At 38.0% G+C, this 24,522-nt stretch overlaps 1 protein-coding gene across 5 annotated transcripts in view; it reads left to right on the top strand.

Moving 5' to 3' along the window:
- The window catches only part of MET (MET proto-oncogene, receptor tyrosine kinase), an 89,502-nt gene that overhangs the window by 50,334 nt on the left and 14,646 nt on the right, over positions 1-24,522 (top strand). For all 5 annotated transcript variants that reach the window (XM_021542605.2, XM_021542607.2, XM_021542603.2 and 2 more), the window contains 9 exons: positions 1,743-1,903; positions 3,089-3,191; positions 3,394-3,530; positions 5,853-6,026; positions 6,922-7,021; positions 14,668-14,886; positions 20,681-20,827; positions 22,789-22,945; positions 23,758-23,898. In XM_021542605.2, the coding sequence (XP_021398280.1) occupies positions 1,743-1,903; positions 3,089-3,191; positions 3,394-3,530; positions 5,853-6,026; positions 6,922-7,021; positions 14,668-14,886; positions 20,681-20,827; positions 22,789-22,945; positions 23,758-23,898 (1,339 nt within the window). The remainder of the gene's footprint in view (positions 1-1,742; positions 1,904-3,088; positions 3,192-3,393; positions 3,531-5,852; positions 6,027-6,921; positions 7,022-14,667; positions 14,887-20,680; positions 20,828-22,788; positions 22,946-23,757; positions 23,899-24,522) is intronic.

The raw sequence follows: 24,522 nt of genomic DNA, 5'->3' as shown, positions 1-24,522 counted from the left end.
CCCCTCAATTAAGGAACATGGGTTGCCACCACAAGTCTCTTTTACCATGTAAGATCACTAAAAATGTGTTTGATACCTTCAGTTTTTATTCTTATGGCTTTTTGAAGCCCTTATTTTGCTAACTTGTGGATTACATTTCAAACTCTTCAAATGCCACACGTCAATGTATTGTACAAAACATCAGGACATCCTGTACTCCTACAGAGCAACTTCATTTTCTGCTAGGGTTTTGTTATTTCAAAAATAGATAATGTGCTGAGATATTGACCAGAGTGGAAAACTAGGATCTGAAGTCAAATCCTGATTTTGAAGAAGAAAACTCCAAAGAAACAAGGAAAAGTTACACTTGGGAACAGCAGAGATTTTGTGGGCACAGAATGGCTCTGAGCTCATAGCTGCAGTTTTGCGTCAGGGGGCTGTGTGAGTATCACTCCTTTTTTACAGATTTGTACAAAAGTGCTGTTCCTGCATAGGTTCCCTCTTTGCTCATTGAGAGCTGATTCAAAGCTCTTCAAAACAGAAAAGGTTCCTTCTGGCTTCAGTGCATTTTAAGTCAGACTCTTTGTCTGGTTTCTAATGAGGGCAGTAAATGTCCCCATATATAATATATGGTATAATTCTTTTGAAGTATTCTTCAGCTGCCTTTCTAATCTACAATAGTTCATTTGTGAGAGTCTTGAAGTATAGCTACAACAGAGTTGAAAAGAAATGTGCTGTCTTACTGGATTTCCAGATGAAATAATAGCCAAGTATCACTCAAACACTTTCCTTTCAGCTTGAAAATTAAGCTGGGTCCTTTGAAGGACACAGCTGTATTGCATTTTAGGGGCAAAATTATTATCACTAAAGCATTAAGTTTAAGATACTTAGGCACTATAATCACAAGTATAAATTCAGTCTCTCATTCCTTTCATTCTTTTTTGTTTGTCTAGTGGTACTGGTATGTTTGCAAAATTGTGCAGTATTGTTGGAAGTCCTCATAATTCCTGAACTAATATCTTTTCTATTTGGTGGCTTTGGGTTATTTTTTTTACTGACAGTACTAACTGGTACTTTTACTGAGTTTTGTAGGACTTCTATAGTGTTCCTGCATTTTTCCCACCATTGTTATATTTTACAGGGCAATTTACAATACACACACACACACTCTCACACACACAAAAAAAATTATTTCCTTTGTAGATTGTCTCAGTGTTTCTGAGGACCAGTTTATTTTTAACTTGGAATTAGAGGTGACCAAATGTAAAATGTTTAAGGAAAGAATAGCAGAAGTCGTGTTAACTTTATCACAGTCAACGCAATATTGGATTATGGTGTCTTTGAAGATACTTCACTCTGAACCCAACTTTCATCAAGCTGACAAAAAACGGTCATTTGGGGGCTCTTTTGTGTTCAGCATTCAGCTTCTAACAAAATAAGTATATTGTATGTTTAACACGCCAGAAATAAGATGTGAAAGACAAGAACTGCAGGATTTAAAGACTATTACAATGCACAGCTTGTTCAGTGCCCCTAAACACTATCTTTCAAAGCTTTCTAGTATAGGTTTTGTTATTTATTGCTACTGTCATAGGAAGCTCATAATGTGACAAATGAAAGGTGAAGAACAATTAAGATGAATGCTAGGACATAGTCTACCAAAAGAAATGCTTTTCTAAAACTATTCCTTTGCCCATTCTTTATCACCAAGTGAAGTTCAAGAAAACCTGATTCAACTAATTCAACAATATTTTTTTTAACAGATTCTCCCAAGCAGCGCTCCCATAGAAGGCGGGACAAAATTGACACTGTGTGGATGGGACTTTGGATTCAGCAAAAATAACAGATTTGAATTAAAAAGTACAGTAGTCCACATTGGAGGACAAATTTGTCCTCTGGAAGTGAAATCTAGCAACAAAAATAGGTAAGAAACCTAAAATATTAATTTGCATTTATACAGATGTTTTTTATGTGGTATGGATTTTTTTGCATATACAAATGTTCAGCCTATAAGTATCATCTCTGATTCTGAAATTTCAAATTTGAAAAAATCCAATGGTTTAATCAACTCACCAAGAAAAATAATGCTCAAAATGGAGATGAAATAAATCTAGTTTATGCCAATAGCTCCTGCAGCAATTTTTCTAATCTGTCTGTGAATTGCTGTTCAACATCTGTGGAAGCTGGCAAGAATGAATCTATTCAAAGGTTTGAAAAGGGGGCAGTTCCTTTGGCCAGGATCCTGCTGTGCTAAGTCATGTCACCTCTGTCTTCCTGATCTGTAAAGCTGCTGGAGAGAAGTGTGAGAAGATGCAGGTATTTCGTCATCCAGAAGCTTATGACCCTCAACTGCACCTCTCCTCCTCCTCAGAAATAAGTATCTGAGACAGAGGGATAATAATGGGTTAAGTTTAAGACAGAGGTTACTGTGATTGTTATCTTGCAGAAATACAAGTTCAGTGAATATCCTCTCTCTACTACCAAAGAAATGCACAAATTGTGGCACAGCTTTGCTGTTCACATACACAGCAGTGCAGATACTCCAGCAAGTGCTCCAGAAGTGTTGAGCACTCTCATAACTGCTATTCTGAACTGTCTCAGTGGAAACAAGATGATTTAAGGAGACTAGATTATATATGAGACTATGTGAATGTAATATAATATATTGACACATGGTGCTGCAGAAGTTCAAGTTTAATTTTTGGTAATATTTAATTTTTTACAACAAACTTGTGTATATTATGCTTTTTTTCTAATGCAATTGTTGTCCAAAATTTGATATTAAAGGAAAAATTTTATAAATCCATTAGCCATTGAATAGAGGTATTTGTTTTTTCTGTCATGTTTCTTTTTTCTGAAAAGTATTTGATATACTAAAATTATTTTCTGTGGCCAAGTATTATAAAGTCCACACCATTTGTATTTATTATTAAGGAAGAGGGCTACAGTTCTTTTAGCTATTATTTCTGAAATGTCCTTAATATGCATAGATTGGTGATCTGTTTAGTATGGGTTCCCCATTATTATGAATTTAAAGTGGTGCTATTTTAATATGAAAAAATCAATCAGAAAAAAAAATGTAATCCCATTTTTTCCTTGTTTTCTAAAGGCTGGAATGCACAGTTCCTGCTGCAAAAAGTCCAAGTTTTAATATATCCAGTAGTGTTTCTGTTGGACATGGCAAAACACTATTCAATACATTTTCATACGTGGTAAGCACTAGATTAAACTTTTATAGTCAGAATTAGCTTCAATATTAACTGTTAGGGACTCCTCATGAGTCCAATCCAGCATGGTAAATTCATGTTGGCTTTATTGTTACTTCATGGAAATGCTAACAAATGTTTTAAGTCCTCCTTTTACATTTTGAAAATAATGTTATAATCCACTGGTTTTATTTTTACGTCCCTTCAGAATCCTGTAATAACAAGTATATCTCCCAGCTATGGCCCCAAATCTGGAGGAACATTGCTGACTGTAGCTGGAAAATACCTAGACAGTGGGAAATCCATGAGGATTTTTGTTGGGGAGCAGCCATGCACTTTGAAAAGGTAATGTACTAACTAAAACACAAGGCCTTTAATACTGAAATGTCTTGATCAAAAGCCTTGGAGATAAAAAACCAAACTCAAACATTTTCTTTCCTCTCTTTGTGTCACTTATTGGGGAATTTATACAATAAGCAGTAAGTACTGTGAGTTTAGGATACTTGAAAGATTTCTAGAAGAGACTACAGTTCCTCTTCATTAACCTCATTAAAAGCTTGCATAGAGAAGTGTCAAATCAGCTTCTAATGGACAAGAAAGTGCTTATTTCCCATCATTTTTGTCACCCTGATTCCCACACAGTCAGCCCTCTCTCTTGTATTAGCAAGAGCTGCTGTTCATGCAGCAGCTGCCGGTGAACAGGCAGTGGGCACCAGTTACCATTTCTTACTGCCTGGTTGGGTGGAAACCTGACCAGGGTGACAATGTCTGTCCCATGCAGAGGAGCACTATTTCTGCACTGCTATCAGAGAACAGCCTACAAAACAGAGGCAGCATCAGTTTGGCAGCATCATATTTTGCTGGTATTGAGAAAATTGTTCTGGAGGTTTAAGCCAGAATTTCTTGTGGCTCTGTACTGGATCCAGTAGGAGCTCAGTCACAAACCTTTGATGTGTTCTGTGTGGAAATGCCTTCAACCACAGCTGTATATAAATGTTAAATACCAAGCACAGATTCTCCATGTGGCAGATGAGTTCTGAATTGGGTAGCCATTCTACTATGGCACAAATCCTACTTGGTTCTGTGCTTAGGAACAGCAGGGCGATTCTAAAATTGTCACCTTTGTGGACAAGGCAGAATCTGACCCACTGTGTTCCAGAAACAGGTCATCCAGCAATTCCTCTGAAATTTGAGCATCATTCTGGAAGGTCATAGTGGTAAAACTTCACACTTGTGGAGCCCTTAGGGAAACAGTAGCCTATTAGTTAATTAATGACTCAGAGTCAGGAGAGATTAAATTTATTCTTTACTGCTAAATGATTTATTGTATGTTCTTGATCAAATCAGCCAAGTCTGACTAAATCTAGAAAAAGGATTTAGATATTCAAGTCTGATCACTAAAAAGATCTTCATATTTTCTGTTCCTTAATAGTTAGGGTTGCATTTCTTGGTGTCTTCATCTCAACTGGTCAACTAATGGAGAAATATATAAACCTTTTGGGAATTATTAATTTGAAACATCTACTATGGGGTGGGACAGCAGCCAGCTCAGATACAGATGTTGGTCAGGTATACCTCTAGGTATTGAGGAATAGCTGAGACATCCAGTAAGCCTCTCCAGCCCCCCTCTTTCTCACTAGCCAAGTTTCCTGGAGATTTCTCTGCAGGTCTTAACCAATTTCTCAAGGCAGGTGTTTCTCTAGCTAAACAGGCAGCTTTCCCCAGTTCTGTGAGCAGCTAGAGGAAGGTTTTGTTTTTTTCTTTAAGAGATGTTAAAAAGCTTCCAGATACAGATGAATGAATCACTACCCCTTATGGTGAACCCCACCTTTCTGGAAAGTTTCAGAAGTTGTAGCAAATGTCCCTTTTATCTAATTTGGAGACTATCTCTTACATTCTATGAGAACGACCTCACTTGAATGGCCTATGGATGTGTTTGGGCCCAAATCACTAAAACCAGCTGGTAGAGTTGCATATACTTCTCCAGTCAGTTGCCACTCTTGCCTCTTTTGTGCCCTGCTCCCTCTGGCCACATTTCATGTGCTTCAAACTTCAGGATCCCCCTGTGCACCCACTGAGATCAGTGTAGGAGGAAGAAGACTTCCATGGCCAAGCATGATAGCAAGGGAAACATGAATATCCCAGAGACTCTGCTAATGTGCTGAATTCAGCCAGCTCTTCTTGAATTTTCTCCTTTTTCTTTCTCCTTGCCCTCTGCCTGCCCCTTGGCATCTGGTACAACCCACACGAGCACTCTTACTTGAGGCTTTTAACATAGAGCAAGTCCTGTGGATTTGAAAGACCCATTATCCTTTGGTTATAGCAGATCAAATCATTCTCCTTAATCCTGGAGTGTGCTCTTATTTTCCAGGCTGGAAGCTGCCTTTGCAGGGTTCGGGGGCTCATGGGGTTGTCACCAGTACCAAGGCAACACACCTTCCATCAGGCAAGGTGCAAGTCAACTGAATTAAGATTAATCTTGAGTTTAAGCCATGCTGTTGCAATTTCTACTGTATGTCATGCTTACTTGTTGCAATTTGATTATCCAGCAGGAAAATCAATGACATTTTTTTACAAACAGATCTTTAGGCAATGTTGGGGTTCAGTAAAGACAGTGTTTTAAGCCACATGCATGTTTTATAATGGTGACAAGCAATCTGTTTTCAGTCCTCCCAGCATATCGGCAAGCACTGTGGAGTGCTACACTCCAGCACAGCAAATTCCCCAGGAATTTCGTGTGAGAATGGAAATCGATGAAGCTATTCGAGACACAAGCAGCCATTTCACATACAGGGAAGATCCAGTTGTTTTAAAAATTCATCCAGCCAAATCTTTTCTTAGGTGAGTAAAATTTTCTCATAGAAATAAAAAAAGCAATGTGAACAAAGAACAGCTATACTGCTCAGCAATCTATCAAAAGAAATTGCATTTTTATCTCTATCTTCCATGCCAATTGTTTCTATTATGGTGCAGTTGCAGAGGGCAAATCATTTCCTTTCAGAGGTGAAGGAGAAGGGGGAAGGGTGTCTCTTTTCTCTTTGGGATTTCACTCCCAGCTGCTGCTGAGCCTACCTGCAATGTCCTGCTGAGACACCCACTGCACAGCTAAGTGTGTCTCCTGTGCTGTGTCTGGACATTACACTGATTGCTGAGGAAAGTCATCTAATGTGACAAGTCAGCCAACTCAGGAGAGCAAATGGATTTTAAAATAGTCTAAATCCAGAGCTATATAAACATTATGAATATATATGTATGGTAGTATGTGTGTTTTTTCAAGTGACATATTTATGGTCTCAGTAGCTCTAATCCAAGCCATCTGCCTTTGCCAAAAAAATGTCAGCAGTAGAACAGACACCTTTTTCAGCACCATTGGACACAGGTGAAGTAAGTTAGCAAATGCAAAGTACAAAAAGAGTGTCCTCTTTTAAAAATTACACATTTGTTTTATACCCTGGCTCATCACAGTTTTAGAAATTATTTTTCTTTTCTTTTCTTTTTTTAATTAGTTGTTATAGTAAATGTAAAATCTGTTTCCCAGAAAAATTATCTCACTGCTTAAAGCTATGTATTTGTATTTATCCAATATATATCCCTAATTCTGGTTGTATGTTATTATTTACTCTAAAATATAATTTGTAATTAACATTACATTATCACAGCAGTTATTTATCCTACTTACCTTCTCTTTTCTTTTCCTTCCTTTTATTTTTTTTCTTCTACTGTTAAATTTTCCTAGTGGTGGAAGTACAATCACAGCTCAGGGAATCAACTTGAACTCAGTGTGCTTTCCTCAGATGGTGATTACTGTACCTAAACTAGGAATGAACTTCTCTGTGGTGAGTCTTAAAGAAGACAGTCTTTTATCTTTTCATCTTGATGTGGTGAATGGTTGTGAATTTTCAGCCAAAATACTTTGACTTTTGCCTTGAAACTTAGGGCTTCTCCTGATACTTTGGTGCTTTCTGCACAGTCTGTTTTCACAGTACAGGAAAAATTCAAAACAAATTTGAAATTAAGGTGAGGGTAAAGCAACCATTTCCAATAAACCTTTTCCAAAGAAATAAGGCTAGTACAGTATCTGATAAGAAGATTTATATATTTCTATTTAACAATGCAAATTCAGTGACTAAACACATAGCAGTGCAATATAGATATGTCATATTACATGACAAGTTCAGGCACCACTGTGATATTCAAGTGGTGACTATGGATATATATCAAAGGAAGAGGAAGAGCAAATATATAAAATCATAAGTAGGTATTATTTTTAAGAATTTCTGATTGTCGAAATCTCTGTTGGGGAAATCTGTCCTAACTTTGTTAATTCAGCAACTAAGTTTTAAGATGGGTTTGGGCTCTTGCAATTGGGTACCTCTGCTGAAACAACAGATGTCAGTCAGAGATGTAAGTGTCCTTTTTTTTTCTTCCTGAGTTGACACTACACAGTGTCCAAATCTAAACACAGATATGACCGCGTGATCTCCTTTAATTCTTAATGGGCAAAGATGGCATTTGTCATCTTATTTTACTGAAGCTGCCTTCTGTGAGCTTTTGTCTACATATTTGTGTTGTACCTCCAACATTTTCTTATTCTGTAAGGTTTGTTTTGTCTAACTGAAGCTAAATTGACCTACACTCTTTATGACATGCTACTTACTGTTCATATTCTTAGCTTATTTCTAATGATCATCATACACTGTTTCCTGAATTGAATTCTAACTATAAGACTTAGGTTTGCTCAATGCATTTTAAATGGTATGTCTGCAAATTTGCAGTCTTTCATAGCTTCAAGGTCATCATATTCTTCATGATCCTAATTTGTATAATATTATGAGTGTCAGGACCTGAATTTCTGCAGCATGTAGTCGTGGCTTGTAATTCAATGGGTTCAGATTTTAATCTAAAAATCAGTTCCTTTCCAATGAAACACAGTGTTAAGTGTTATCAAAAAGTCACTTTACCCATCAGTCAGAAAATAAAATCTTTCAGTGACATGTACCAAACTCAAAATTTATTAGATTTTTAGTAATGTGAGCATAATTATTTCTAAGCAAAAAGGATTTTGAAGGAAAAGATTGTTGCTGAAATCAACTCTTGAGATTTTGCTTTGCGTAAAGATAATTTATTTGCTTTTTCTATTCCCCTGTGGGAATATGCAATATTACTTCTCTTCCGGCCCTGATACTGCATACCTTGTCAGATATTTAGGACTTCTTAGAATCTGAACAGATTTGAAAGATCTAGAGTTTTAAAGAAAATCCACTGTCAAAAGTGACTGGCAAATCCAGGCAACAAACACCATAGAATTTACTCTTTCTCCCAAATATTGGGGAGCAAGCTTGCCTTTGAGCAGTGTTTTGCTTTCATCCTGCCTCTAATCTGCTGTTGAAAAAAGACATGGACTCAGTCAGTCAGAATTATCTCCTTTATTCTTTTTCTTTTCATACCGTGCAGTGTGTTAGATATTTGCCAACAAACAAATCTGCCACTGATGATCTGTAAAAAATTGTGCCCGTGCATGAGCAACTGTACACAAGTTCATTCTCCCTGCACAAAAGCTGGAATGTAACCCCAAATGGATTATAATCCAGAGTGTTTTACACTTTGACATTGCCCAAGCAATTTATTTTTGCTCTATTGAAATTAAAGGCTTCTAGCACTCAGTTGCCTTCTCTGCCTCTGTGGCATCCATTTGTTCTGCCACTATTCTCTACCTCAAGCATACTTCTAAAGGAAGAGTATTAATTCTCAGGTAGAAAGGGAAGATTTATAAATGTCAAAACAAGATTGTATATGTAACTGAGGAAATTTCTGGTGGTGGATGCCTATGGCTGTAGTCTTACCCATCCTGAACTGGAAGTTCTGGGCTCTCTGCATGGGAGATATACCAAAAACCCCCAACATTTCATCTGTTCATTATTAAAATAAACAACAATGAGGAACTATTTCCAGCAGAGATCTAGACCAACTATCCCATTTATAAAGGAGAAGACAGGTTGTTTTACTGAACAGACCAAAGAACTGCTCAAGAAGTGCTATAGCTGAGGTTATATACCTTTTTGCTTCCTTAGTTTGGGAGAGGATAGCTAAATGAATCATTTTTTAAAATTGTTATTTAATCCCTTTTTCTTCTCAGTTTTCTCTCACTAGCCTCCTCCAAGAAGCTGCTTTTGTCAGCATTCAGAAACTCTGGCTCTTGGGAAAACCAAAGCCAGCGCTGAAACACATCCCAAAGCATCAAAGGAAAGTACAGCTGGGAGGGACCACAACAGTGAAGCATGGCCCACTTCCTGCGCCAGGAGCAAATGTACCAGACCACTGCCTAACAGATACTTGTTTAGGCTGCTATTAAAGCTCCTTGTGAAAGAAATTTCACAATCTTGCTTAAACAAGCTTTAGAGAGAGCTGCTCTACCTGCTTGCCTAGTGGTTTAGAAAGATTTTTTTGTAATAATTAACCCAAATCCTGTGGCTAATTACCTATCTTCTTGTTTAACCCTCTGTGGATAGAAGCAACAGATTATCAGTCTCTCCTGCTAATTTTATATATTTGCATTAAATTATGATTCAGCCTTTCTCTTTTCCCATTAAAACAACCAAACCCCACTCCAAATTCTCCTGATAAATATTGCTTCCTAGAGCTCTTCTCATTCTTTCCCCCACTTCTCAGACCCTTTTCCATTTGCCTAAAAATAGCAGTGCCCAATTCAAAATGGGTCTTACCTTTTCCTGTCAGCTCTCCGTCCTCATGTTTAATTGTGGCCTGGAGTCCTCATGGAGTCACAATGTAGGTGGAGGGTCATTTCTGTAAACAGCAGGAGCTGTTGAGCATGCTCTGCATCCCAAAGTCTCAAGGAGCAGAGCCAGCAGACCCTGGGGCATCTGCTTTTCTCTGCCTCTTTCCATCCCAGTGGTAAGAGGTGAGTGATACAACTGATACAAAAGTTTTTCTGGAAGAACTTCCTATAAGAAGTGCAGTTTCATGGAGACTGAAAAGTTTTGGGTGCAATATGCCAGCCCCCTGTAGAAGAAACATTTGAGTTTTTCAGCTTTCATGTTTGTAGTTTAGTATCTCTGAAAATTTTTCTTCTATAGAGCAAAAAATGCCTTGTTTCCATTTTACAGTATTCTTTTCACATGTATTTAGATTTCCTTGAAATTGTTCAGTACTCTGTTCACACTTGTTGTGTTTATATTACATTTTATATTAATACTACTTTCAAAATAATATATTTTTCCTTCTTTGAATTTATTTCAATGGGTGAAAAAAATATATTGAGCCCTATGTTTCAATAATTGCAATGTGCTTCTTTTTAATTTCTATTTCATGATTTCTTTTGATCATTTTTTCTGACTAGGGAAAAAAGTAGGAATTTAGGCAGTGCTGTATAAATTCCCAAGAACTCTAAAGAATGCATAATACAGAAATCTTCTCACTTCTGTTCACGTATCTAGTCTTTGGAATGTTCTTCAGCATTTTGTAATTTCTCCCTGTCAGGTGCCATTTCCTGCTGTTTTACAGGAAAATTTTAAGAGGCTGTAAAGTTTGTTCCATAGTTACAAGTCTGTAAGCAATCCATACTCATATTCATCAAGATGCCTAGAATTCAGCAATGAGTGTCCACCTTAGATGTATGAAATAATGATGAAACAAATTCCCTGTAAAGTGTGGGTAGTGACTGTGTGATTACTGTCCCTATCCGAAGACACCTAGGCTTGGATCCTCTATCTCTGTTGACTTCATGGCACAAAGCTGCCACAGAAGCCTAGTGAAGTGAAGGGGAAAATTCATCTTTCTTTCTGTGCCAAATCTGTAGCTCATGCACATCTCCTGCCAAGGGTACAGCAGGGTATGTCAGGGGAAAGCCACTGTGTGAAATCACCAGGGTTCCAGTGTTACAAGGTACATTGACCATCCAAGCCCAGGGAAGAATTTGGACTTCCAGTCAGTATTGATCATGTTGTGCAAAGGGCTTGCTCTCAGACCCGAGAGCAAGAGACATTTTACTCTACCTTCTGGTGTGATGATCTGATAGACTAGAAGTATGATCTCTCATGCCTTGATCCAAGAGAAAACTAAAATAAAAAGGCTACCAATCCATCAGGATCACTCCTTGTACCACCCAAAATGGCAGCAAAAGGCAGTGAGTTTGCTGGAAAACCCTCAGGATATGCTGCTTGAGTGTCACTGCTTTACACAAAAAATTCTTCTGAATGGGCTTCTCTTCATGTTGGACCTGTATTTTCTTCTCTTTCTATTGAGAAATCATCCTTTGGCAAGGATGGTTGGAGAGTCTCCAGGTCTGTCTTTAAACTCATTCATCTTTCATTCTCCACTGGAACTCCAAAAGTTTACTTTTTATGAAAGAACAAATTGGCCCTTTTCTCCTTTCTGATAGCTGCAGATCCTGTAATACACATCCAACTGCCCCTTTCTAATCTGGGTCAGCTGCTGGGAGACCTCTGGAACTCAGAGATCCTCCCTCATATTTTTCCTGTTGTTCTATCAGATGAAAAAGAATTGAATTGGGCACTGAAGTTCAGGTTCTGTAGGTCAGGTTTAAATTAATTGCCTCAAGGGTCATATTTTGTAAATGGAACAAGAATACATACCTTAAGTGATGAGTCATATGCATTGTGCAATGGATTATTATTCCCTTTGGGGTATAGCATTTACTTATGCTTGTGAATTGTTCCATAATTTTTATATTTTTTCTTCCTCTTTGTCTTCAGATGTAGATTATTGTCACAAGAAAAATGTAGGCTTAGCTTTTAAAGTGAATGTACTTTAAAGTTTAATTAAATAAAAGTTAAAGGTGCTGGGTGATAGGCAGTATTTTAATTGAGAAGGCAATAGATTGAATTAGGGGGGTTTTCTTGGAGATCCTCAATCCAATATTTCTTGAAAACTAAACCGTCATATTCTTCAATTGCTAAAACCAATTTCAAGGTAAAAATGTCATGTCAAATCGTGTACCAATAAGGGCATTGCAAATAAGATTTTTCTTGACCTTACCAATCAGTCACATTGCATCCCCTCCAAAGAGTATTATTAGATTTTTATCATTTTCTGAAAGCTTCTGCTTCAGAGACCAGTCTGATAAAGTAAAGTATCTGATTCTAATAGATAGCCACAAACAAAGTTATGAATACCACTGCTATTCATTTAATGGACATCACTACTCTACAGTAGATAAAGAGTCTAATGAATTTACATTAATCAAATAAATATAATGATTACTTGGGTTTATAATTATATATATTTTAGTAATCCTTTTTAAGAATTGACACAATATGATAGATATATTAATGAATATTTATACATCATGGAAAAGTATGGCTTGATCATCCATTATACTAATGATGTATCTTATTATTTCCATACTAATTGAAATTTATTTCTAGATCTATGTGATAGAACAAAGCCTGAGATATGGTCAGTGGTGTATAACAACATATTCCAAAGAACAATCTGATACTGTAAGCAAATGCACCAAAAATCTGCCTTGTGTCCCACAGTTTACCTTGTTGACATGGAGGTTAAACAAATATTTCTAAATTTCTGCTAGGGATATAAATGGGCTGTTGGACACACAGGTGCAAGTCCCGTTAGCATCACAGAGAGCTCCACTAAGTTATTTAACTGAGTGCCGAACTCATAGCTCACAGACACGCAGGAGCTCTAAAACTGTTATGCTCAGAATGTTGAAAATGTTTCCCTTGTCAGATTCAAGATTTCACAATATTATTCACACAAACATGAATTGCTTTGGTGATAACAGAAAGCCCTGATTTTCAGATAGCTAATTTAATCCCACTTTTCAAGCTAATGTGGCTATATAGCTGATACAGCCTGAGTGGTTATGTCACTGATGTGAAACAGCAAAATTACGTTGCATTAATTTAAACTAATTTCAAAGCTTCTTCAAGCAGCATTTGATAATGAGAACAAATCTATTTTGAAAAACAAAACAAAAAAAATATGTATTTTGGCCTTCTATGGATGCACAAAGGTATTCAAGAGCATTGCTGATCTTCCAAGGTAATCTCTTGTAGATCGAGGAGCTTAGCCCCATTCTTTCTGGGACACACATCAAATACACTCCTTTATATATGTAAAAAAAGTAAAAAGGTTGATCTGCTCTCAGGGCACAGTGCACAAGGGACTACTTACAGGAGGTTTGTAGAGTTGGAAGAGAAATACATGTGTGGAGCTGAAGCAACTCTGTGCCAGAAGTCCTCCAACCGTATAGTTGGTAGGCAGCATGAAAGGCAGGCACAGGGAAGGGGGCACACAGTCCAGTGGCAAACAACCACTCTGCAGTCCAGCACACACTGTGCCTCCCACTGGTGCTTGTAGATGTGCTGCTGACATTATAAGCAAAGTACTCCTGTAGAAACCTTCACAGTCTAGACAAAATTGACTCTTCTAAAGCACCATTAATGTAATTAAAGATTAGATTGTTATCTAAAGTGGATCAGATGAAATCCACTCTAGATGAACCCTTGTCCCTCTGTCAACTGCAAAGGCAGTTCAGACAAGTCCTGCATTTTGTACTGGATCACATTCCCATAGCACAGAGCATCCTCTGGAGAGTCTTCTGGTCATGGGGTGCACCAGCAGCTTTCCCCCATTGCAGGCTGTCATGAGGTGTAGTGGCAGAGTGAGGGGCAGGTGTGGCTTTGTGCCTGTTGTCAGGCAGCTCCTGCACTACAGTGAGGGGAAACACCTTATCCCTGCTGGTCCAAGATACAGTGAAAAGCATGTCTCAGCCAACACTCTCAGCAGGAGCTTGCATGACTGTGTACCTCAGCACCAAGTGCCACACATCTGGGACCTTAAATATACATTTTTAGAAAGAAGATACACTTTGCTGAGCTTTTGTGACCCAGAATCCAGAGTGGCTTTGGCTCTAAAGCCCTTTCTCACAGAGTCCACAGTGCCTTTCTGGAAACAGCAACTTAGGTGCATGTGGGTAAACAGTGCTTTACTTCTGTTTTCCACACTTCCATTTAGTACTGCTGGCTTTTACCTTGTCCTCTGGTTCCTTACTATTGCTTCGGTAGTGAAAAAGAAAGAGAAATCCATGTTGCAGTCACTGTGACAGGTTAGGCAACCTGAACTACAGCTGCTCAGTACACCAGGCTAGGCTCCTGATGGTCCTTGGCTTTGGAAATCATTTTCCATTAATTATCTGCAAAATATTTACTTTAAAAGTGCTGTGAACAATAAGGCCAGGAAGCTTGTTTACTTGAACATTTCCTCAACAAGAGTGCAAACACCATTGACATGAAGTTTTTATACTTTTCTCCCAGCTCTACATAAATGCTGTGTAGCACTGATCAGGATTTTGCTTTGGTTAAAGAAGAACAAGACCCTTGGTGTTTATTTTCTCAATATATGTGTATTGTTAAAGAAAGTTGCATTAATCAGTGACTTCCTCTGCATGTACATACTGCAATCACCTCTTTTTTTCTTATAGGCATGTAGCCACCGCTCTAGCTCAGAGATAATCTGCTGTACAACACCTTCACTGAAAGATTTCAATCTCCAACCACCCTTTGTGACCAAAGTGTTCTTTATTTTTGATGGTGTCAGCTCCCTGTACTTTGATTTTGATTACGTAAATAATCCTGTATTTAAGCATTTTGAAAAGACAGTGTTCATCTCAAGAGGCAACCAAAATGTTCTGGAAATTAAGGTAAGAAATGCTGAAATAAGTTTTTCAATTATTTGCAAGTGCACATGAGCAGCACAGCGTGGAACAGACGTTTTGATGAAATAAAGGAAGCCCCAAGGAAGTGAGGGCAGAGGGAGCAATGTGTTCAGTACTGCATTCACCCGAGCCTGGCTCTCACCATTTAAAAGATGAAGAGCTGAAAACAAAGATACATGTACCAGGGTGGTTGTTGTCATCAGGTGGAGTGGGAGAGGGGCTTTCCTTGTCCTCATGGGAGGACCACGCTGCATCAGCCTTTGATTGCAGTAAGCTGCACCACCAGTTTAGGATTAGACATGGCCAGCAGCCCACAACATGAAGTATGTGGTCTGTGTGCAAGCCCTGGCTCTTACTGTCACATGGTTATGTGTCCTGCCTCACAAAAGATGTGGTCTGGCTTCTTCAGTTCTCTTGAGCTGAGGGAAGCCCTGGCCTGTGCACAAAGTCACTCATGAGGATCAGCCACTGCTGTAGCCTAAATATTTATGGATCCATGAAAAATGCAGTTGATGCTGAATGCCTCTTCAAAGTGCACTGAGAGTAGCCTACATAGCACTGAGAAGCATCTCTTAGGAAGTTGGGGTCCTCGATAGCACAGGTTGCTCTCTACTACAGTACTGTAGAGAAAGTCAAATCCATTTTGTGAGAGTTCAATTTCTTGAAGTTTAGTTTTTTTCTGAGTATTAAATAGGAAAGGTATAAATATGGGTATTTCTAGTGTACACTGAATGCTTATGAAAATTTATTGGAATTTATATGTTATTTACATAGATATCTATAATTTATATAAAATATAATTGATAAAAATGTTTTATGGAAGATAATCAGTCTTAGTGCTTAAGTAATTTCTTTGTGTCACTCCTGCATAGCTCTGTAAGCCAAAACTTTTCCCCCATCACAATGAAGAAATCTTGAAGCCCTAAAGTTTTTGAATCCAACATGGTCCAGTGGGCCAACTTCTGGGCTGCAAGACATCAGAAGGATTACTTCAGAGTTCCTGTCAGCCATGCTGAGTTCCAGTCAAACTCTGCATATTAATTCATCTCTGCAAAGTGTTTAGGCAAATGCCAAAGAGTAATTGGTCTGATTTTTACTTTTTACATTGTTTTTTCTACTTGGAGCTCTTAGCCATACAATCACTTCTTCCTTGATGCAGAGCAAATCTCTTGCTCAGTTATGGAGAAAGGCTAAAAAGAGTTCTTGTGTGCAGGTCAACAGATCTGGGAATATATAGCTGCTGCATGGCTCACTGCCTCTGTGCAATGACAGCAGTGTTTTCCAGTATTTTCCAAATCATGCATATCAACCAGTTGGAAAGGGGACTAATTTGGGAAAAATTTCAGAATAATGTAGATTGGAAAGAACCTCTGGAGGTCTTCATAGTCTAACCCCATTGCTCAAAATAGGGCTAAATTAATAATTAGGTCAGGCTGCCTATGGTTTTGTGTAAATGAGTTTTGAAAATCTCTAAGAATGGAGATTCTATGGCTTTAAAACACTCAGCTCCACTAGCCTTGCATGGTCTATCTTATGCTTGAGTTCCCCTCCTAGCTCAGTGACCCTCTTCTGTACTTCATACAGTTTATAGTACCTCTCTTTCTGTGGGGTTCAAAACTTGACACAATTCTCACAATTCAGCTCCACAACTACTGACCAGAGTGGAACAATCACCTTCAATCTATTGGCTTGGCTGCTGCTAAAATGTGTGCTGAGCCTTCCTCACTAAAGTGGCATCCTGCTGTTTCATTTCACATTATGGTCCAGCATATCAGTAATTTTATTAAGTCTGATATAATCTGAAAGCTCAAAGACAGTGCATCCTATCCCTTTGTCCAAGCTCTCAAAAGATTTTAAGCAGTATTGGTTCCACTATCAGCCATTGATAAATAAAAATTTGATCTCTGTCCAATATATGTTTCACTCATTTTCTATATCATCCATCCAGTCCATACCATCCTAAGTTTTTTTTTCATTGCCAGGAGAGATTGTGCTGCAAAACTTGCTAAAACCAAGGCCTGCTCGTCCATGCTCTCCTTTCATCTAGAGAGCCAGTCCTATCCACCTAGAAGGTTGGGCAGGCAAAATACACTCTTGGGAAACCTGTGCTGGCTGTTCCCAGTTGTGTTCTTGTCTTTCCTCTGCCTGGAAGTGCGTCCATGAGGACTTTTTCTATAATCTTCAGAGACACAGAGGGTCAAAAATTAGTTGTTTTTTTAACTGTCTACTTTGCTTACTCTTTTTTCTCCCTGAAGAAATCTCTGGTGTGTTTATTGCTGGGGAAAAAACATTTAGATAAGAAAGGCTGACTGAGGATTGTCATAGTGACAACTGACCAAAGTCACAATTTTGTAGTATTGACCTGTGGTGATGGCACCCAAGACAGACGTCTCCCTAAGCCTAATGTCCTTGTTATTTCCTGACAACCAGCTGGAGAACAGCATTAATGAAAGGTGGGCTGCTAGAACAAAGCATGAACAGGCACCAATTTAGCATCTTCCTCTAAATAGAATTAGTTATAGTGGGGTGCTTCTATCAAAACTGTGAGACAACTTTCATAAATTATAGTCAGGAGCCAAAAGAGCATTACAAGCCATATTGGCAATACTTTTCCCTCGCCTGTACCCACATTCAAAAATACACACACACAAGTTTACATGCCTCATCCCTCATGATCATATTTTGTGGAGTAATTAAGCAAGCTCAGCATGAAATTAAATGGCAGCTTGCTTCAGTGAACAGTCTGTTCTACCAAACCAAAGTTCTTTTATCTCTTTCTTAATTAGTTTCAGAGGGGCGCAGGGAACCTTTATCACAAGTTTTTCAATCTAACTAATCTGGTGTGACATATTTGGCTTTCGTCAAATGACAGTGGGTACCGATTGAAATGTTCTGTTTGGTTTCCCCTTATGACCACAAGATGTTTTTGTAAAAAAATGTTATACACAAGAAAACATTAGGTTTTCTATTTAAAACACAGTCAGGGCACTGTGTGCCACAAATGCTAGCCCTCCTTGTCTTCAGTGACAGCCTCCCAACATCCCACATCAACACTGTCTTCCTCTGCCAACTATGTGGCTTTTTGAAGTCTCTTGGTGCCCACCATGCATCAGTCAGAGGGGTCATGACAGAATGGTACCAGACAACTCTCTGCTTCAACACCGTGAAGACACCCCTTCAGAAGGGCTCCCATCTCCTGCCAACATGGAAAGCTGTCAGGGCAGGAGAAATTCTCATGTTTCACTGCCGAGGCTGCTGAAAAATACAGAGTCCACTTGCTCCTCCAAAAACCACTGATCCAGACCTGCAAGCTGGGCTGCTGACAGCCAAGAGTATCCTAGCTGTGAAAACAAACAAACAAACAAACCAACAAAGAAAAACCAGACTCCTCCCAAAGAACACATACACCAAAAAAAAACCCTAAGCAACAAATAAATAAGAAAAGCATCTTTCTTCTGTTAGCTCAGGAGCCTGGTCTGTTCTGGGGTTGTCATTGTGCACTAATATGGTCCAGGGACTCTGTGCATTGTTCCAGAGGAGGCCTAGGCATGGGCCACCAGAAACTAAAGTATATTTACAAATACAAATCTTCCACTAGAGAAATGAATATCACAGTTGTAATTCAATGTGTAACAACTGGCATGCACAACTGAGATCTTGGCCGTGCTCTGGCACTTCTGTCTTAAAACTCAGAGTAGGACAAGACTTACTATATTGTCTACTCTATTCTTAAGCCAGTGCAACACTTTCTTTATGAGACAATGGTAAGGAAATCTTGCCTCCTTATAGGTCACTCTCTTGTCAGTCTTCTTTCATATCACATAGGAAATTGCTACTCTCAAAACCTGGTCCCAAGAGAGCAATATGGAAACTGTCATATTTTTGAGAAAGCTGAAGAGAAACCTCTGCAGCTGCAGTAATTACTCATTCTTCTCAAGTCAACCTGCTCACTTTGCTTAGGAGCCCCAAAAATGCTTCTGACACCAGTCTCAGAATTTCCACATCTTTGTTTACTGTTTTCTGCTGCTTTTAGAGTTTTACCCAAGTTATTCCTATCTCTCTGAAAGTTGTGAGGTGGCTGTGCTATCAGATTGGGTTGCAACAGTTACCCAGTACAGCTTGAAGATTAACTTCTCCAGCTTGCATTCAAGGGCATTGCTCACCAAGAAGGGTGTAATACACATTTGAAAAGTGGAAATATTTTTTTCCACTTCTCACAGTAGCCAGTTTCCTCCTTTTCTTAAAATTGTAGGCAAATTCTGTTGTCCCAAGAAGAGCAAAACCACTGCTGAAAGCATTTTGAAACTCTGAATATATTTAGATATCATAGCAAATATATTTGAATCTATAATCGATATATTAATGGTAACGTAATGGTCATAGGAGTAGGTAAAAGATACCATCTTTATAACTGGCTAAAGACCACCTTAGGAAAAATCAGTAGGATATTTTTTTTTCCATTTTTCCATCAGTTTCAGTGGAGAAAAATTCTAGGCTTTGGTGTAGAAGAAGAGACCACTCAACCACACTCTCCAGGATAATATATTTATCCTGAAGATGGAAGAATTAAATTCAAGTTTTTTGCGGTGCATTATTCAGAGGAAAGTTTTGAACATGAATGGCTCACAACCTGCCACAAGTCTCCAAACAAAAAAGCAATACGGATTCATATGATCCCTGGCCCAGGAATATTTTATTACTTAACACCAAACAGAATGGCTTTGACTAGACAGAAGATAGAGTGCAAAATGGTTTTTTATGGCCAGCAATTAAAAAGCATTTACCTGGGGTGTGGCTTTGCCATTCAAGTATGACATTAAGCTGGCTTTCCTATACGTTTATTACAATTTTTCCAGAGTTCATTCTCATTCTGAAGAAGATTTAAAACATATGCCAAAGTAAGATTATTTTTTGTCCCTCAGAATGGGATTCTTGTTTTCTTTCCAATATACAAGTCTTCACAGTTGTGTGAGGTGTGATCCTTTCTCATGGAAAACTCCCAGATCCACCCCATATAAATAGTCTCTATTAGTCCTATACTCCTTTCTCCCCTTTGATCCCACTTAATATGCCTCTACTTTCATCTTGAGCTGGGCTGTACATGGGCTAGGGCAGCTTTAAATAGAGATGCACTCCTGAGCACAAAAGATCCTAAACTTGGCCTTTGGATTCTACTGTCACAATATCAGAAGCAATAATTTTTCATCCAAGTCTGGGATGTGAGCAGTTTTTCTGGGTAAGAAGTGTGCTTTTCATGCCTCCTCTTAACCAAGGTTTTTTCCTTTTTTTCTGTGGAACATGATTTTAACAGACTTGTTTATTATTTTAATTAACTACTTATTTTTGAAAGCTTCATTTCTGCGACCATAACCACTTGCAAAACAAAATGTTTGAGATGCCTTTAGCTTGTGGATAATATAATGCCAGTTTTGTGTAAACAACAGCATTACATAATGTGTCCTTTCGTGAACAAATTATGCAAAAATCTAAACAGGACTAACAGGATTAATCCCTCAGACATTTACAATTTCAGAAGTCTGTATGAGATGTATGAGTGACAGCAGATTTTATCTGTAAAGTTTACCATCCTACACTGGTTCCTCTGTCAAAGTCGCATTTACATGAAATAAGCCTATACATGCATATTGACAAACAGTGTAAATTCTCATTAGTCCTTTATTTCACAATTTATTTTTCATTAAAAATATTTTCCAGGCTTGTAACAACTTCACTTTTATAAGATGGTTATGTAATATGAAATTGATTTTTTTTTTCCAAGGGAAATTATATTGATTCAGAAGCTGTTAAAGGCGAGGTCCTAAAAGTTGGAAACAAAAGCTGCGAAAACCTTCTCCTGCAGTCAGAATCAATTCTGTGTACGGTTCCCAGTGATCTCCTGAAATCCAACAGTGAGCTAAATATAGAGGTGAGGCAACTATACCACACAAGAGATATTAATGCCATTTTTATTATTATTCACAGTGTCACTGTTGAACCAATAAACTTTAAGCCTAAATAAAATTTAAGCCTAAGCCCGTGCTTAGAGAGATATCTCTATCCCTGTTTTTTTGGGATGCAAATTCAAATAATATCAGCTATTTTAAAATAAATATGTTCGTCATTATTGTTAGTACTTGTTTGTACGGAAAGTTTCTGGAGCCCTAGGCACAAAGTAGGACCTGAACTAAGCATAGAAATAAAATTATAGTTATTAATCCAAACACAAGAGGAAACATGTAGGGAAGAATGAGAAGCTATAATGGAGTACTTTTAGTTTGGAACTTACAAGCCCTTTTTTCAAAAACTGCTGCAGTCAAGAGGATCAAATCTCTCCTAAATAATTTTTTTGTCTGCATTTTATAATTTCATTTCAATTCTTTTTGTAAGAAGAAGACACTTAGAACAAATGATTGAGTCATTGCTTTAAAGTTGGTCTCATTAAAGTCATTCAGTGTGCTACTGCAAATTTAAATTATAGACATGCTAATTTATAGAATAAGACATAAATCTTTCAATACATTTGTATTTTTTAAGATATAAAAATGAAATTGGAATGGGATTACCTTTAAATTATGAAACTGCACTCTGATTCATGGAAAACAGTGGAGACTTTGCTGGTCATGTAAGTTGGGTTAGGATCAAAATCTATGTAAGCTCTTTGAAGCAAGGACATCTATTTTTTCTGTGTCTTTAAGACATTAATCTCACAGGCTCCTGGGATATGAATGATATTCCTATGTGCTACTGCAATCTAACTAAATAGTAATAATTAATTTGACTTATTATTATGGTAACTAGTAATTTATTTTAATATTAATTTCTTTTTTAAAGTAAGTATTGATTTTCTTGGCTATATCAGGCAAACTATAAAATTAGATGCAGCTCTCCTTTTGGTGTAGGTCTCCCAGATTTCTAAGTGCCTAGTTTCATATAATACTTGTGCACAGGTTACATTCAGTTAATATGTTGTATTTCTACATATCCAACATTGCATTCAATTAGTTCTACTCTGTGATATTTCCTTAGCTTCTAAGAAACAGATATGTGTGACATGTTTCATGCACAGAAAATAACAAAACATAAAGGGGTTAAACAAGGTTTCTACTTGTTTACTGGCAAGGAGACTCAGAAATTGTAGTCTGCCCAGTGAAGAAGAAAATTTGCTCTTTTGACGGGCAAATCCATCATTACAGTACCCAGAGGGATGAATTCCACAGAAGGAAGAGAAAAGATGGCCAAATGCATTCCAACTGACTGAGCTAGTGCTGTGTGACCTAAAACAGTTTTTCCCTGTTAGCTGCTTGCTGCTTGTTTGGTTGTTGGTTTTGGGGGTTGATTAGTTATTTGTTTAGTTTTGTTTCTTTAAACTGTCAGCAAGCTAGAAGCTGGCAAGGGACAGGCTCACATGACCTTGGGAATTAAAATGCAAGCATGCTGTCAACAAGAGAGTGAGTTTGATGTTACAGTACATTTATGCCAGAAGGACATACATTAAAGGCAGTTGGGCTATTTTTTTAATGTACATATCAGCCCATATAGCCATAGGCCCATTCCATGCACCATATGAGTAAAAGTATGAATTTTACATTTTGAATTTGAAGCATCTGGTAACAGGGGAACCCTGTTATCCAGAGTGCATGTGAGTGCATGCTGTGTGTGCAATGTATAAAATATAGAGCTGTGTCTCTACCAGATGTCTTGAAGGTCTGTTTTCCTATACACCAATAAAACAATTTCTCCCCTCACAGGGTCTTATTGCAGTACAGCATCACAAAATCAAGATTTAATACATATGCGATATATCAGCTCATACTTTAGTACTAATAATCTAGTTCTTACTTGTCTTTGGAAATCATTACACTATTTTTTTTTTCTTTGTTATTTCAGTGGAAGCAAGAAGTTTTGTCAACAGTTATCGGAAAAGTGCTGATCCGGCAAGATCAGAATTTCACGGGACTAATTGCTGGAATTCTTTCAACATCAATCTTAGTTTTTATCTTTTTGGTGTTTTTCTTCTGGAGAAGGAAGAAGAAACAAATTAAAGGTCCATCATAGTCAATCCCATCAACTAATTCCATTATTGTCTTAGATTTTAAAAACTGACATAGTTTTATGCTTTGCTTAACTGCCATGCATTGCCCTGTTGTAACCTGTCAGCAGAGGTTTCACAATCAAGTCCCAGTGTTTAGTTGCATTTCAGTGCTTGGCAAGAGCCTGAGCTGGGTGAAGGGCCACATTATGCCTTAAGCAGAAGCATTTCTGAGCAACTCTGAGCGATTAGGAAAACTTAGTAACTTCTTTTCCCTAATCAGCTTTGGAAGAGGAGATGAGTAAATGACATGCATGGAATCACAAGTACTTCAGCTTCATGCAGTTGCCCTGTGTTCCTCCAGGCTGTGCCTGAGTTGTGCAAGACACAGAGCACTGCAGTCTCCTGGTCTTTTTTTACCCCAAATCAGGAGCTTGGTCAGACTCTGGTTCTTCTCTGGCCCCTGTGTCTGGATTTCCTTCCAGTGGGAGTTGCCACACTATGTAAGGTGGGAGGAGGAGGAGAGCTAGTGTATAACAAAGTCTTGTCCTGTTGCACTGTCAGAGTCAGACCATGAAGCTGGCCCTAGAGTCTTCGAAGTAGTCTCTGATCTTCCAGTATAGCTAAGAGTGGGTCTTCAACACAAAAATTTTTTGCAGAGAATCTTACACTCTAAAAATAGCTCAAGTCCTGCATATCTGCCACAGCAACAACCTAACCCTCTTCCCAGCAGAGCAGAACATCTAAATTTAAATAAATAGATAAATCAATAGTGGCAAACCAAAAACATGAGGGTTTTCTAACACTGCTTTCTCCTCCCCCTTCAGATCTGGGAAGTGACCTAGTTCGTTATGATGGCAGAGTGCACACTCCTCACCTGGACAGGCTGGTGAGTGCAAGGAGTGTAAGTCCAACAACAGAAATGGTTTCAAGCGAATCTGTAGACTACAGATCAACTTTTCTAGAAGGTATGCCTCTAATAGGAATCAGTATATGGAAGATATTTTAAACATCTTGATTTTCATCTTCAGAGGATAGCTATTTTGATCAGTATCCTAATTTCACTTTCTCATCTGATTTGTCTCTGTCTGCATTTTTGGGACTCTCATGTGTTCACAGGCTTGCTATTTTAACTGAGCTTCTCGTGTGCTTCCCACAATTAAAGTGCATAGGATTTTTACTTTTACTCGGTTGAAGGAATAAATAAAATACAATTAGCAAAAACTCTCTAAAAGTATGCTCCACAAGTTATTAGGAGTTAGTGTATATAGTGATTCTGTGTTGTCATATGATCCATCACATAGTGCACAAATTCCCTCAGAAAAGGATGATTTTAATAACATCAAGTGGCTGCAGGTTCTTTTGTCTCTTAATGCCCCTCCTGTAAAATGGGATATTGTATAATGCAGAAATGTTAATTTTAAAAATTAAGCTAAAAGGATATGAAGATTGTAACAAATTCAATGGAGGTCCATGTGCACTGTTATGCCAGTCTCTGGGAAGAATAATCCTACACCAAATATATTTTTGTGCTGTATAGTATGATTTTAAAGTGGATATTCTTCAGAAGAGCAGTCTGCGACACTTTTCAT

This window comes from Lonchura striata, chromosome 5 (assembly GCF_046129695.1).
Source record: "Lonchura striata isolate bLonStr1 chromosome 5, bLonStr1.mat, whole genome shotgun sequence".
Lineage (NCBI taxonomy): Eukaryota > Metazoa > Chordata > Aves > Passeriformes > Estrildidae > Lonchura > Lonchura striata.
Note: the sequence above shows the minus strand (reverse complement) of the source record. Positions and strands in the feature narration are given on the sequence as shown.